Below are 14262 nucleotides of genomic sequence, written 5' to 3'. Positions count from 1 at the left end.
GCATGGTGACGCAATGTTTGCAAATAAATTGCCAAGATTGGAGAGCAAGCCAACCCAACCACATAAAAAAATCAAATCAAATCAAATCAAGCTTAATTGTCATTCAGACCGTACATGGATATAGCCAAATGAGACAGCATTCCTCTAAGGCCTTGGTGCAAAAATTCAAAATAGTAAGAAAAGGGAAAAAAAGAACATGACAAGTGAGAAAACATATTTTTAGTCCTGAGCAACAGGCCCTGCAAGTTAATGGTTCCCAGCAGTCCACAGATCCAATACTGGAGGGCAGCACCAAAGGGAGAGGCTCCCACCACCCACTGGCCAAACTGAGCCCGGATGCCATGATACAATGCAAGCCCAAGGACTGAGGCCTTGATCAAGAAAAAATCTGCAGATGCTGGATATCCGAGCAAGACACACAAAATGCTGGAGGATCTCAGCAGGCCAGGTAGCATCTATGAAAAAAAAAATTACAGTTGACGTTTCGGCCCAAAACCTTTTGGCAAGGAAAGTCCTGCTGAAACGTCGACTGTGTTTTTTTCCGTAGATGCTGCCTGGCCAGCTGAGTTCCTTCAGCATTCTGTGTGTGTGACTGAGGCCTTGTCTTTTTTACAACTGAGGTAACACGGCTGCCTCGCCGCCTGTGTCACCGCCAGGCAAGGGAAGCAGGGCTGTGGCAATCAGTGTCCAGCGGGGTTTTGCAATTGTGAAAGTAGTGTCCAAGCCAGTCACTTACGGTTTCACTACTTGACACCTTAACACCAACACGAAGGCACCAACTGCTGTGCCTCCGAATAGCAGGCAGCAGCATGACCTCAACCCAAGCCAGCTCTTCTGAACCCAGTCTGTCTCCTGTGGCCAGACGGCCTAACACAAATGTTCCAGCCTGGCTCGGACCCCCAGGCCTGACAGCTCGGCTCGACCCCACCTGGCCCAACGGCCTAACATGACTCTCTTGGCCCAATGGGCTGAGTGGCCTTCTCTGAACCGCAGGCTAGCTCTTAAGGCACCCCGGCCGGCGACTCTGGATAATGAGCAGCTCGCTGATGCAGTGGACCTGCCATACAGTAGTTACTGGAGTCAAGAATAGTCTTACTATGTACAGAAACACATTTAACAAAGAAGAGAGCACCTTTGACTGGACCCTGAGAGGCCACTGTGTGTATATGTGCCACCATCTTATCTATAATTAATGATAAGAAATATAAAAATTAAATAAGAAGTGTAAAAAGAACAAAATAGTTGGGTAGTATTCATGAGCTACCATGCCTTGGAAATTATATCTTCTTCTTAATTAAATATCCCTCCAGTCAAACATGTTCCAAACAAAGATCTTGATTATCAGTACAGAGCTGATGGGCTGAAGGGCCCCTTTCATACTGTGGGACTTCTCTTTAAAGTTGAAGACTGAGAGATGATCTGACAGTTTTTCAAGATAATGCAGAAGTTTGACAAGTTTTGATGTGGAGGTGTTTTTAATTGCGTAGGAGACAGGTCCTGGGCTGCTGACAATGGAGGGTCAGTGGGATTTTAGAATAATCTCCTTCAAACAGCAGACAAGGAATAAGAGGCAGCTCACTCCAAAAGGGAGAGATCGCAAGGAAGAGCAAAGGTAAATCTGATGGGAAACTGGATAAACATACAAGGGGGAATGTAATACAGAGTTAAAGTGATTCAAAGAGAGGGTGGAGAGATCTGAGCAAGAAGAACTGTGAATAATGAGGTATGATTGGTGGTTGGTGTAGACTAAATGGTCGGCTTCCATTGCTGAATCTCTCTATTGCTCTAAGACCATAAGAAATAGGAGCAGAATGGGCATTTGGCCCATCAAGTCGCCTCTGCCAATCCGTTTACCCTCTCAACTCCATTCTCCTGCCTTCTCCCCAAAACCTTTGACTCCCTGACTAATCAAGAACCTATCAACCTCTGCTTTAAATATACACAATGACTTGGCTTCCATAGACTCACTACACTCTGGCTAAAGAAATTCCTCCTCAACTCTGTTCTAAAGGGATGTCCTTGGATTCTGAGACCAGAGCAGACCAGGCAGGCATAGTGAGCTGCTAGCATTTTGGAATACTCTGCAAGATTATTCAGCTGTTTATGTACCTGTTTATCTCTGAGCGAGCTGAACCAGAGAGCCATAATGTCTCGTGGTGTTTGCAGGTGGGAAAAGTGGGAAGAAGAAGAAAAACAAGAACAACATCAAACAACATAAGAACACGGGGTCCAACTGGTCGAATGTGCCTCTGCCACCTCCCCCAGTGCAGCCGCTGCCCGGCACAGAGCTGGACCACTACGCCATGGACCACCATGAGAATGGGTAAGGTTCTGCCTGCTTCTGGACAGTGTTTACTACATTGTCTGCTTCTCAGGGGCTGCCATCCTGAAGCTGTCCTCTTGGTGAAGGTGCACCCATGGTTTATTATCAACACAAGTGGCAATCCAGAACAACCCACGCCAAATGCTGCAGGAACTCAATAGATCAGGCAGCGCTATGGTGAGGGGAGTAAACAGCTGATGTTTTGGGCCAAGACCATTCATCAGGACTGAGAAGGAAGGGGGCGGCAGTCAGATTAAGAAGATGGGTGCAAGGGAGGAGTACAAACTGAGTCAGGATTAATAATAATAATACTACTACAATAAAGCCGATGGATGAATATGAAACGTGTAAGTATCTGGGATTTCAACGATCAAAGAAAATAGATCACAGTGTGATCAACATTACTTCAAGGCTTAAGAAAATCTACCAGAGCTCTGTAGTAAAAATGTAACAAAGACAATAAACACTTCACTACAGCTACATTAACATATTCTTTTGGTATAATATCTTGATCTGAAAATTTACAAAGTAAAATAAGCACTGAAATAACATATTATAGAAAACACTATGCACTCTCAAAAGCACTTATATTAACCCTACATAGGACAGAAGGAGGAAGAGGAACAGCAGACATAAAAAATTTACACAACAGTCAGATAAAACTTCGAAGGATATACTTTAATCAATGAAAACTGGATTCAGCACTCCATGCAAGCATATGCAATTCTGATAAGTAGTACACTCCACTGAACTTAAATGAAAGCACAACCCAGAAAAATGAAGACATTATCACTAGAGAAGAAAAGGTTAACCAATGGAAGAGCATGACCCTCGGTGGAAGACATCCCCATGATCTGAGCAGACTCGATGTCGACAAGGAGGCATCAATCGACTGGCTCAGAGTTGGATGACTCTTCCTAGCAGCAATACAGGACCAGGTGGTTAACTCAAAAAACGACAACAATACATAATTCAAGGTGATAAGTGCAAAAACAATCCAACAAATTGCAGGCTCCTGTAGCAGTTTAACTCAGTGATTACTTATACAGGCATAATCAAGTGGCTAACATTATTCACCAAAATCTTGCTTAAAATACAAACTCATAAAAGTCACTATATCTCACTGTAGATTCGAGCCCGATCCAGTGTCAAAGTCAGTGCCCCACAAATCATATTACAACCGATCCATTATTATAGATAGGACAATCCATAATAATCATCCGGATGTAATATCACTGGATAAAGAAGCAAGAACAACTTACTTAATAAATATATTCATTTCAAACACACACAACATACAGAAATCAGTAAAAAAAAGAGGAAATTGAAAGACTTTGAAACATGGACAAGGTATACATTGCCCCAATAGTAAGACCTACAACTGGTATCATCCCAAAGTCTCTACACAATAGCATTAAACAATTACACAGCAATGTTTATGTAAATATTCAGAAAGCCACAATACTAAATACCACTAGAATAGCCTGAAAGTTCCTCGCAATTGAGAAACGAATGAGTTTGGCTATGCTCATACCTCAGGATTTACCAGCTTATGCTGAGAATAAAATAATGATAGTATAAAATAACAGTATAAATGTTATTTATAGAACACTTCTCATACGGACGATGAAGTTTGAAGTGCTTCACAATGGGATAACGTACAAGCATGAAAATAAAAGACAAAAAGATATTAATTAAAAGCAGGGTTAAATAAATAGGTTTTAAGCTGTTGTTTAAAAGTGTCAACTGAGTCTGCATCCTTTATAGTTTTAGGTTTTGAGTTCCAAAGTTCAGGAACCTAGTTCAAAAAAGCTAACCTATTAATTATCTTTTGAGGGAGATGGTTTACATTTTTTGAGAGAGATTGTAAAAAGTGGCAAGATTGCTAACTAAGCATGGAAATCCTTGTGTTTTTTTCTGAGTTAGCCATGCTTGGTGAATATCTGGTATTGGGATTTTGTAAACAACCTGCGGGGTTTGATGAAGGGGGTTTCGAGATTTTAGAACATCTGGGTCTCAAATTCACAAGAAATTTGATGTAATCTGCTTTGATTTTAGAGTGTAAGCGTATGTCTTTCTCCAAGTCTCTATGGTGTAATATGTTCTTGATGTAACCGCACGGAGTGCATTAGTTGCCTTGGCAACTTCAGTTATTAAGGGGCTAATGTGATCAGAAAGATTGGCATAGAGCATCGGGCACACTGGGCAAACTTCCATCTCGGATCTTCGCGTTTATCATTGAAAAAATCGTCCCTTTCCAATAACTCTCTCGACCCAGCACAGTGGGGATTTAATTCATTGTCTCATCCATATAACAAAGCAAATCAGCTTCTCCCCCTTCCTGCCAAATCCCCTCCTTTTGTAAACAGTAGAGGAATTCTTTACCTCCTGCTGGTTTGAAGGTCTTTGCTGGATCACGTCTATCTTCCAAGCTCTCCAATAAAGACTAATAAAATTACCTTTCCCATCCCATGGGCAGCAGCCAATAAGCACCATCTGTGTCCTTGCTCTTCCTTTCCCATCCTATCTTCATGGAGGTGAGATCTTTCAGTGCAAAAGGGTGCAAGATTAACCTGGGAGGCTGTAACTTACTGGGGTAAAGAAGGCAAGTGTAACGTCAAGTGTTTGCTGCTATTAGTATGTAAATTAACCCAACAATTCATGCCAAGGCAGGGGACTCCCTGCAAGTTGCTGCAGGATTTTCTCTCTTCGTTATTGGCCCTGCAGCAGCCAGACCTCTCCCCCGACCTCCTGTGAATTAATCCATGCAGGATGTTGGGGCAAGCACCTAACTAGTTAAGGACTCACTTAAACATAGTCCTTAGTCATCCTGTCAGAATCAGAATGCCATCGGGGGATGCCGCAAGTCCATCACCACCAGGACTGCACGTCATTTCCAAAGCTTCTCTCTTGTAGCTATCCAGTTTCTCAACAAAACTCACTCAGGTGTAATACCCTTGTAGGATTTTGTGATAACAAATATGAGAGATATTTTATGTGCTTAACAGAAGCTGCAGCCATTTACTTCCATTACGAACAAACCATTACATCAGACACTGTCTCTCAAAGTGAACACATCTCAGTGACACTGTTTGTAAATTATACAGAACAGTTTCCATTATGAGCAATATGTGTCATCTATCACCCATTGCATTTCCCTACACCCTAACTTGCACAACATCCCTTAAATGGACTTTCCTGCCCTCCCTGTTCTCTTGATATTTACTGAGTCTGTTCATATGCTCACATTTATTGACATTTGCACATATGACCATTCTCTAGTTGTTGATTGCTCATGGATGTTTGCACTAGTGTCTTGTAAGTTGTTGGTTGCTATTGCGTTGTCTGTTATGGTATTGTCCTGTGTTAGATGCTTAGCACTGAACCATGATCAATTCTGGTATGTTTCACATACTGGCAAAAAAGTGATTCTGATTCTGATCAGAATTAGGTTTTATTTTCTCTGATATACATTTATCAAATCTGTTGTTTTATGGCAGCAGGATAGTGCAATACATAAAATTTACTATAAATTGCAGTAAGAATATATTAAAATAAATTAGTAACCCTAACCCTTATTCTTTTGGAAAACAGAGAGAAACTGCAACTTCCAAAAGAATCCTATGCAGTCACATGGAGAATATTGAAACTCCTTACAGACAGCAACAGGAATTGAACCTCGATTGTTGGTGCTTTAATAGTGTTACACTAATTATGCTGCTCCGGATCAGTAAAGGCATCAAAAGTTATTTAGATACAGCACGGAACAGGCCCTTCTGGAATTTCGAGCCACCTCATCCAGCAACCCCTATCCACGTATGTAACTCTCCCGTAATTCCGTGGGCTCTTATCTTGTTTAGCAGCCTCATGTGCAGCACCATGTCAAAGGCCTTCTGAAAATCCAAATGCACAACATCCACTGCATCTACCTTGTCTAGCCTACTTGTAATTTCCTCAAAAAATTGCACTAGGTTTGTCAGGGAGGATTTTCCTTTAACAAAACCATGCTGAGTTCTGCCTATCTTGTCATATGCCTCCAGGTACTCCGTAACCTCCTCCTTGACATTCAACTCCAACAACTTCCCAACCACCAATGTCAAGCTAACAGGTCTATAATTTCCTTTTTGCTTCCTTGCCCCCTTCTTAAATAGCGGAGTGACATTTGCAAACTTCCAGTCCTCCGGAACCAGGCCAGAATCTATGAACTTTTGAAAGATCATTGCTAATGCCTCCGCAATCTCCACAGCTACTTGCTTCAGAACACGAGGGTGCATTCCATCTGGTCCAGGAGATTTATCTACCCTTATACTATTCAGCTTCCCAAGTACTTTCTCTGTCTTAATTGTGACTGCACATATTTCTCTTCCCTAACACCCTTGAATGTCCGGTATATTGCTGGTGTCTTCCTCAGTGAAGACTGATGCAAAATACTCGTTCAGTTCCTCCACTATCTCCTTATCTCCCATTACAATTTCTCTAGCATCATTTTCTATCAGTCCTATATCTACTGTCACCTGTCTTTTACTCTTTATATACTTGAAAAAGCTTTTAGTATCCTCTTTGATATTATTTACTAGCTTCCTTTCATAGTTCATCTTTTCCCTCTTAATGACTTTCTTAGTTTCTTTTTGTAAGCTTTTAAAAGCTTCCCAATCCTCTGTCTTCCACTAATTTTTGCTTCCTTATATGCCCTCTGCTTTGCTTTTACTTTGGCTTTGACTTCTCTTGTCAGCCACGGTTGCAACCTTTTTCCATGCAAAAATTTCTTCTTTGGAATATACTTGTCTTGCACCTTCCTCACTTCTCGCATAAACTCCAGCCATTGCTGCTCTGCTGTCCTTCCCACTAATGTCCCTTTCCAGTCAACCTTGGCCAGTTCCTCTCTCATGTCACTGTAATTTCCTTTACCCCACTGAAATACCGACACATCAGATTTCAGCCTCTCTTTCTCAAATTTCACGGTGAACTCAATCATGTTGTGATCACTGCCTTGTAAGGGTTCCTTCACTTCCATCTCTCTTATCACCTCTGGTTCATTACACAATACCCAAACCAGTACAGCCGATCCCCTAGTGGGCTCAACAACAAGCTGTTCTAAAAAGCCATCACATAGACATTCTACAAATTCTCTCTCTTGAGATCCAGGGCCGACCTGATTTTCCCAATCCATTCGCATGTTAAAATCCCCCACAATTATCATAACACTGCCCTTCTGGCAAGCCTTTTCTATTTCATGTTGTAACTTGTAGTCCACATCACTGTAGCTGTTTGGAGGCCTGTAAATAACTGCCATCAGGGTCCTTTTACCCCTGCGATTTCTTAGCTCAACCCATAAAGATTCTGTACCTTCTGATCCTATGTCGCCTCTTTCTAATGATTTAATATAATTTCTTACCATTAAATCCACACCACCCCCTCTACCTACCTGCCTATCATTCCGATACACTGTGTATCCTTGGACGTTCAGCTCCCAGAGACATGCATCCTTTAGCCACGTCTCAGTGATGGCCACAATTTAATGGGAACTTTCAATCAGTCTTCACTGTGGAAGACACTAGCAGTGTGCCAGAGGTCCGTGAGTGTCAGGGAGCAGGAGTGAGTGCCATTGTTATTAAAAAGGGAAAAGTGCCAAGTAAACAGAAAGGTCTTAAAGTGGATTGGTCACCTGGGCCAGATGAACAACATCCCAGAGTCCTGAGAGAGGTTGCTGAAGAGTTAACGGATGCATTGTTCATGATCTTTCAAGAATCATTTGATTCTGACATGGGTCCAGAGGTCTGGAAGAATCAGAATCAGGTTTATTATCACCAGCATGTGATGCGAAATTTGTTAACATAGCAGCAGCAGTTCAATGCAATATGTAGTCTAGCAGAGAAAATAATAATCATAATAATAAATAAAACACAATAAATAAACAAGTAAATCAATTACGTATATTGAATAGATTATTTAAAAAATCTGCAAAAAACAGGAAAACTGTATACAGGATTCCTTTGCTATCCGAAAGTACAGCATTCCTATGAAATCTTTCGTAAGCCGAAACGGCGTAAAGTGAAGAAGCAATTACCATTCATTTATAAGAGAAAATTTTTTGAGTGTTCCCAGACTCAAAAAATAACCTACCAAATCAAACCAAATAACGCATAAAACCTAAAATAACTAGCATATAGTAAAAGCAGGAATGATATGAAAAATACACAGCTTATATAAGGTAGAAACCATGATCGAAATGCTTAATTACGTCTAGTTTTACGCTAAGCGTAACACCCGTACGAGATCTCTTAGACTTTTCTGATACCTTAGGACTCATCTTGCTGATGGATGCACAAAAGAAATCGGGATAAATCAGAGATGCTCACAGACACAATTCCAAGCTATGGTGGTTTGATGCTGAGTGTAGTTCCTGGGGAAGGCGCTTGGTGGCGCCACTCTCGCTGCCCGGGGTGTGCGCTATCTCTATAACGGCTCGCTGCAAAACAAACGCTGAATGCTATTTTCGCTTTTCGCCTTTTTTCGTAAAAGCGAAAATCCTCCGGATTTCTTTCAGTTTGTGAAAACAGGTACTAATGTGGATCTTTTGTAAAAGCGAAGTGGTGAAAAGCAAACTTTCGAAAAGCCTGTATTAAAAAAGTGAGGTTGTGTCCAAAGCTTCAATGTCCATTTAGGAATCGGATGGCAGAGGGGAAGAAGCTGTTCCTGAATCGCTGAGTGTGTGCCTTCAGGCTTCTGTATCTCCTACCTGATAGTAACAGTGAGAAAAGTGCATACCCTGGGTGCTGGAGGTCTTTAATAATGGACGCTGTCTTTCTGAGGCACCGCTCCATAAAGATCTCCTGGGTACTTTGTAGGCTTCGTCTTACCCTTCCTGAGATCCACAATCAGCTCTTTTGTCTTACTGGCATTGAGTGCCAGGTTGTTGCTGTGGCACCACTCCACCAGTTGGCATATCTCACTCCTGTATGCCCTCTCGTCACCACCTGAGATTCTACCAACAATGGTTGTATCGTCAGCAAATTTGCAGACAGTGTTTGAGCTAATATCATTCCACTCTTCAAGAAGGGAGGATGGCAAAAGAAGGGAAATTATAGTCCAGTTAGCCTAACTTCAGTGGTTGGGAAAGTGTTGGAGTCTATTATTAAGGATGAGGTTTCGAGGTACTCAGAGACTAACGATAAAAGAAGTCAAATTAAGCATGGTTTCTACAAAGGGAAATCTTGCCTGACAAATCCATTAGAGTTCTTTAAGGAAGTAATAAGCAAGGTGGACAAAGGATAGAAAGTGGATGTCATTTACTTGGATTTTCAGAAGTCATTTAATATGGTGCCACACATGAGGCTGCTTAACAAGATAAAATCCAATGGTGTTACAGGAAAGATTTTGACATGCATAGTGGAATGACTGACAGGCAGGAGGCAGCAAGTGGGAATAAAGGGGGTCTTTTCTGATTGGCTGCCAGTGACTAGTGGTGTTCCTCTGGGGTCAGTATAGGGACCACTACTTTTCACATTGTTTGTCAGTTTAGATAATGGAATTGAGGGCTTTGTGGCAAAGCTTGTGGATGGTATGAAGATAGGCAGAGGGGTAGGTAGTGCTGTGGAAACAATGTGATTGCAGCAGGACTTAGACAAATTGGAAGAATGGGCAAAAAAGTGGCAGATGGAATAGAGTGTTGGGAAATGTATGATAATGCATTTTAGTAAAAGAAACAATAGTGCAGACTATTAGCTAAACGGGGAGGAAATTCAAACATCAGTGGTGCAGGGGGACTTAGAAGTCTTCAGGTAAGACTCCCAGAAGGTTAATTTACAGGATAAGTCTGTGGTAAAGAAGGCAAATGCAGTGTTGGCATTTATTTCTGGGGAATCAAAAATAAAAGCCAGGAGATAATGGTGAGCCTTTATGAGACACTAGTCAGGCCGCTCTGGGAGTGTTGTCAAAAGTTTTAGGCCCCATATCTCAGATAGGACATGTTGTCATTGGAGAGACTCCAGAGGATGATTCCAGGAATGAAGGGGCTAACATATGAGGAGCGTTTGGCAGCTTTGGGCAAAGAGGCAAATTCCTGTACTCACTGGAATTTAGAATGCAGGGGGATCTCATTGAAGCCTATCAAATTTTGAAAGGACTATATAGGGTGGATGTGGAGAGGATATTTCCTATGGTGGGGGTATCCAGAACTGAAGAACTCATTTCAGAATTGAGGGGAAAACCTTTAGAACATTGGCAAGGAGGAATTTTTTTTAAGCCTGAAAATAGTAAATCCATGGAATGCTCTGCCACAGGTTGTGGTAGAGGTCAAGTCCATTCGTATATTTAAGGCAGAAGTTGATCTTTTTCTGATCAGTCAGGGCATCAAAGGATATGGTGAGAAGGTAGGTGTTTAGGGTTGAGTGGGATCTGGGAGCAGATATGATGTAATGGTGGAGCAGACTCGATTGGATGAATGGCCAAATTCTGCTCCTATGTCTTATGGTTTTATATCAGCCGCCGGACCCACTAAACTCTCTGTCCCTCTCTGTTTCTTTTATATTATCTGAGCACTGCCATTCCTCCATTAACTGAGATGGCAATTATTAAGGATGTTGGAGTTGATTATGAGGGATGAGGTCTCAGGGTACTTGGAGGCACATGATAAAATTGGCCATGGTCAGCATGGTTTTCTCAAGGGAAAATCTTGCCTGTCAAATCTGTTGGAATTCCTTGAAGAAATAATAAGCCCAGGATAGACAAAGGAGAATCGATTCTTGTTGTGTATTTGGATTTTCAGTAGGCCTTTGACAAGGTGCCACATGAGGCTGCTTAACAAGCCATGAGCCAATGGCATTACAGGAAAGAACCTAGCAAGGATAAAGCAGTTGCAGATTGGCAGGAGGCAAAGAGTAGGAATAAAAGGAGACTTTTCTGGTTGGCTGCTAGTAACTAGTGGTGTTCCACAGGGGTCTGTGTTGGGATCGATTGCTTTTGTGTCATATGTCAATTATTTGGCTAATAGAATTGATGGTTCTGTTGTAAAGTTTGCAGATGATATGAAGAGAGGCAGAGGGCAGGCAGTTTTGAGGAAGTAGAGAGGCTACAGAAGGACTTAGACACATTAGGAGAATGGGCAAAGAAATAGCAGATGGAATACTGTGTTAGAAAGTGTATGGTCATGCAGTTTGGTAGAAGAAATGAAAGGGTTGACTATTTTCTAAATGGAGAGTAAATACAAAAAACACTGAGGTGCAAAGGGAATTGGGAGTGCTTGTGCAGGATTCCCTAAAGGTTAATTTGCAGGTTGAATCTGTGGTGAGGAAAGCAGCTGTAATGTTAGCATTCATTTCAAGACAAGTAGAATATAAAAGCAAGGATGTAATTTTGAGACTTTATGAAGTACTGGTAAAGCCTCACTTGGAGTATTGTGAGCAGGTTTGAGCCCTTTATCTTAGAAAGGATGTGCTGAAACTGGAGAGAGTTCAAAGGAGGTTCATGAAAATGATTCCAGGATTGAATGGCTTATCATATGAAGGGCATATAATGGCTCAGGGCCTGTATTCACTGAAATTGAGAAGAATAAAGGGACAACCTTGTTTTAACCTTTTGAATGCTGAAAGGCCTTGACAGAGTGGATGTGGAGAGGATGTTTCATATGGCAGGAGAGTATAAGACCAGAGGACACAGCCTCTGAATAGGGGGGCATCAACAAAGATGAGGAAGAATGTCTTTTGCCAGAGGGTGTTCAGTCTGTGGAATTCTTTGTCACAGGCAGCTGTGGAGGCCAGTTCTTTCTGTATATTTAAGGCAGAGTTTGATAGGTTCTTGATTGGTCAGGGCGTGAAGGGATACAGGGAGAGGGCAGGAGATTGGGGCTGAGAGGAAATTTGGATCAGCCATGATGAAATGCCGGAGCAGACTCGATGGGCCAAATGGCCTAATTCTGCTCCTATATCTGATGGTCTTATCGTAACTAATCTATTTCTCGTTCCCTGCCCCCCTGCTAACTGGGCTATAATGCAGCCTGATGGCAAGAAGGATCCCTCTCAGATAGCGAATTGGTGTTGTAGCCTGGTACATCCCATGTACGAATGGTACATGGTCTCCTACACATTATCACACTGAGGATAAGAAACATCAAAGTTTATCTGATCAGAGCTTCACACCCCTGCCCATTCCCCTCCACTCTTAGAGGAAAAAATCCACCTCTTTCAAAGGAATAGGACAAGGACAGTGGGCTGAATGGCCTACTCCTGCACCACACAGTTCATTGGGACCATTGACTATCAAAGCGAAATGTTAAAAGATTAGCACGCCAGCCTCAACACTGTCACTCGGTCTGAGTGAGAAGAGGGTACTTTGATGATTGAATAACAACACTGAGAATGATTTGACACACTTTTCCAAATGAATCAATTATCCAAAGTGAAATTGTATTTAACCCTGCTAGTAAAGTGCAGAGAGGGGTCACCACCAAAACACCATTTAATATTCGGGAGGAGTGGAGAGAGGTCAGTGTCTGACGCATTCTGGTAATGATGTAATTATTCTTCATTCTGCAGTATCATCTCAACTTCACACACAGTTTAGTAAATTAGGATTCTATCATCTTGTAAATTTTAATTACTGCCATTGAGAATATTGCACAGGGCCCCGAGGGCTAAATCACTGCAAATGCTAGAAAACTAAATTAGCAATAGAAAATGCAAGCAGACATTAATCTACTTACAGAATGGTCAATCAATTGTCTGATGAATTTTAGCATCAGCATTTATGAGGAATGTTTACTTTACATTCAACCCAGTTACTTATGGCCTAAACTCCCACTTTTGCAAGGAGAGGGAGTATTTAAAAACAGTACACACACAAACTTAAAATAAAATAAATCTGTTCCACAGCATTTGTGGACAAAGGACTGAAGTTAACCTATCGGTTCTGAGAAATTGATGGGACCATGTCTAACATGTCCTGGGAATGTGTGATGGGACAGTGTAGAGGGAGCTTCACTCTGTATCTAACTGTCTCTGTCCTTTTTTTTATTACAAAATCCTTTATTACAAATATCGGTGCTATACAATATATACAAAACAGTGGCAAACACAATTACTGCACTACAAATAGACAATAGACATTACACCAGAATGTTGCCATCCCTATCCACGATGGCATTTACACCCCGCGGAGCCCAACGGTCACGAAACTCCTCCAAGGCCGCTGTGGACTGCGCGTGTTCCTTTTCAATAGTTACCCGGGCACGAACATACCCCTTAAACATTGCCAGGCAGTCTGCCCGGGGAGATCCTCCTGCCACCCGTTTCCAAGACCCACGGATGGCGGATTTCGCCAGCCCCAGGAGCAAGTTGACTAGGACATCCTCATCCCTCCTTGCCTCCTTCCTTACTGGATGACCATATATAAACAGGGTGGGACTGAAATGCAGCTAGGGAGTGTTTGATGGAACAGTGTAGAGGGAGCTTCACTCTGTGTCTAACTGTCCCTGCCCTGGGAGTGTGTGATGGGACAGTGTAGAGGGAGCTTCACTCTGTATCGGACTGTCCCTGTCCTGGGAGTGTGTGATGGGACAGTGTAGAGGGATCTTCACTCTGTATCTGACTGTCCCTGCCCTGGGAGTCTGTGATGGGACAGTGTAGAGGGAGCTTCACTCTGTATCTAACTGTCCCTGTCCTGGGAGTGTGTGATGGAAGAGTGTAGAGGGAGCTTCACTCTGTATCTAACTGTCCCTGCCCTGGGAGTGTGTGATGGGAGAGTGTAGAGGGAGCTTCACTCTGTATCTGACTGTCCCTGTCCTGGGAGTGTGTGATGGGACAGTGCAGAGGGAGATTCACTCTGTATCTGACTGTCCCTGCCCTGGGGGTGTGTGATGGGACAGTGTAGAGGGAGCTTCACTCTGTATCTAACTGTCCCTGCCCTGGGAGTGTGTGATGGGACAGTGTAGAGGGAGCTTCACT

The 14262-nt window shown here is 42.4% G+C and overlaps 1 protein-coding gene across 5 annotated transcripts in view; it reads left to right on the top strand.

Moving 5' to 3' along the window:
* Positions 1-14262, top strand: part of robo2 (roundabout, axon guidance receptor, homolog 2 (Drosophila)) — a 596210-nt gene that overhangs the window by 508792 nt on the left and 73156 nt on the right. For all 5 annotated transcript variants that reach the window (XM_059969002.1, XM_059969005.1, XM_059969004.1 and 2 more), the window contains exon 22: positions 2167-2323. In XM_059969002.1, coding sequence (XP_059824985.1) covers positions 2167-2323 — 157 coding nt within the window. The remainder of the gene's footprint in view (positions 1-2166; positions 2324-14262) is intronic.

This window comes from Hypanus sabinus, chromosome 4 (genome assembly GCF_030144855.1).
Source record: "Hypanus sabinus isolate sHypSab1 chromosome 4, sHypSab1.hap1, whole genome shotgun sequence".
Taxonomy (NCBI): Eukaryota; Metazoa; Chordata; class Chondrichthyes; order Myliobatiformes; family Dasyatidae; genus Hypanus; species Hypanus sabinus.
Note: the sequence above shows the minus strand (reverse complement) of the source record. Positions and strands in the feature narration are given on the sequence as shown.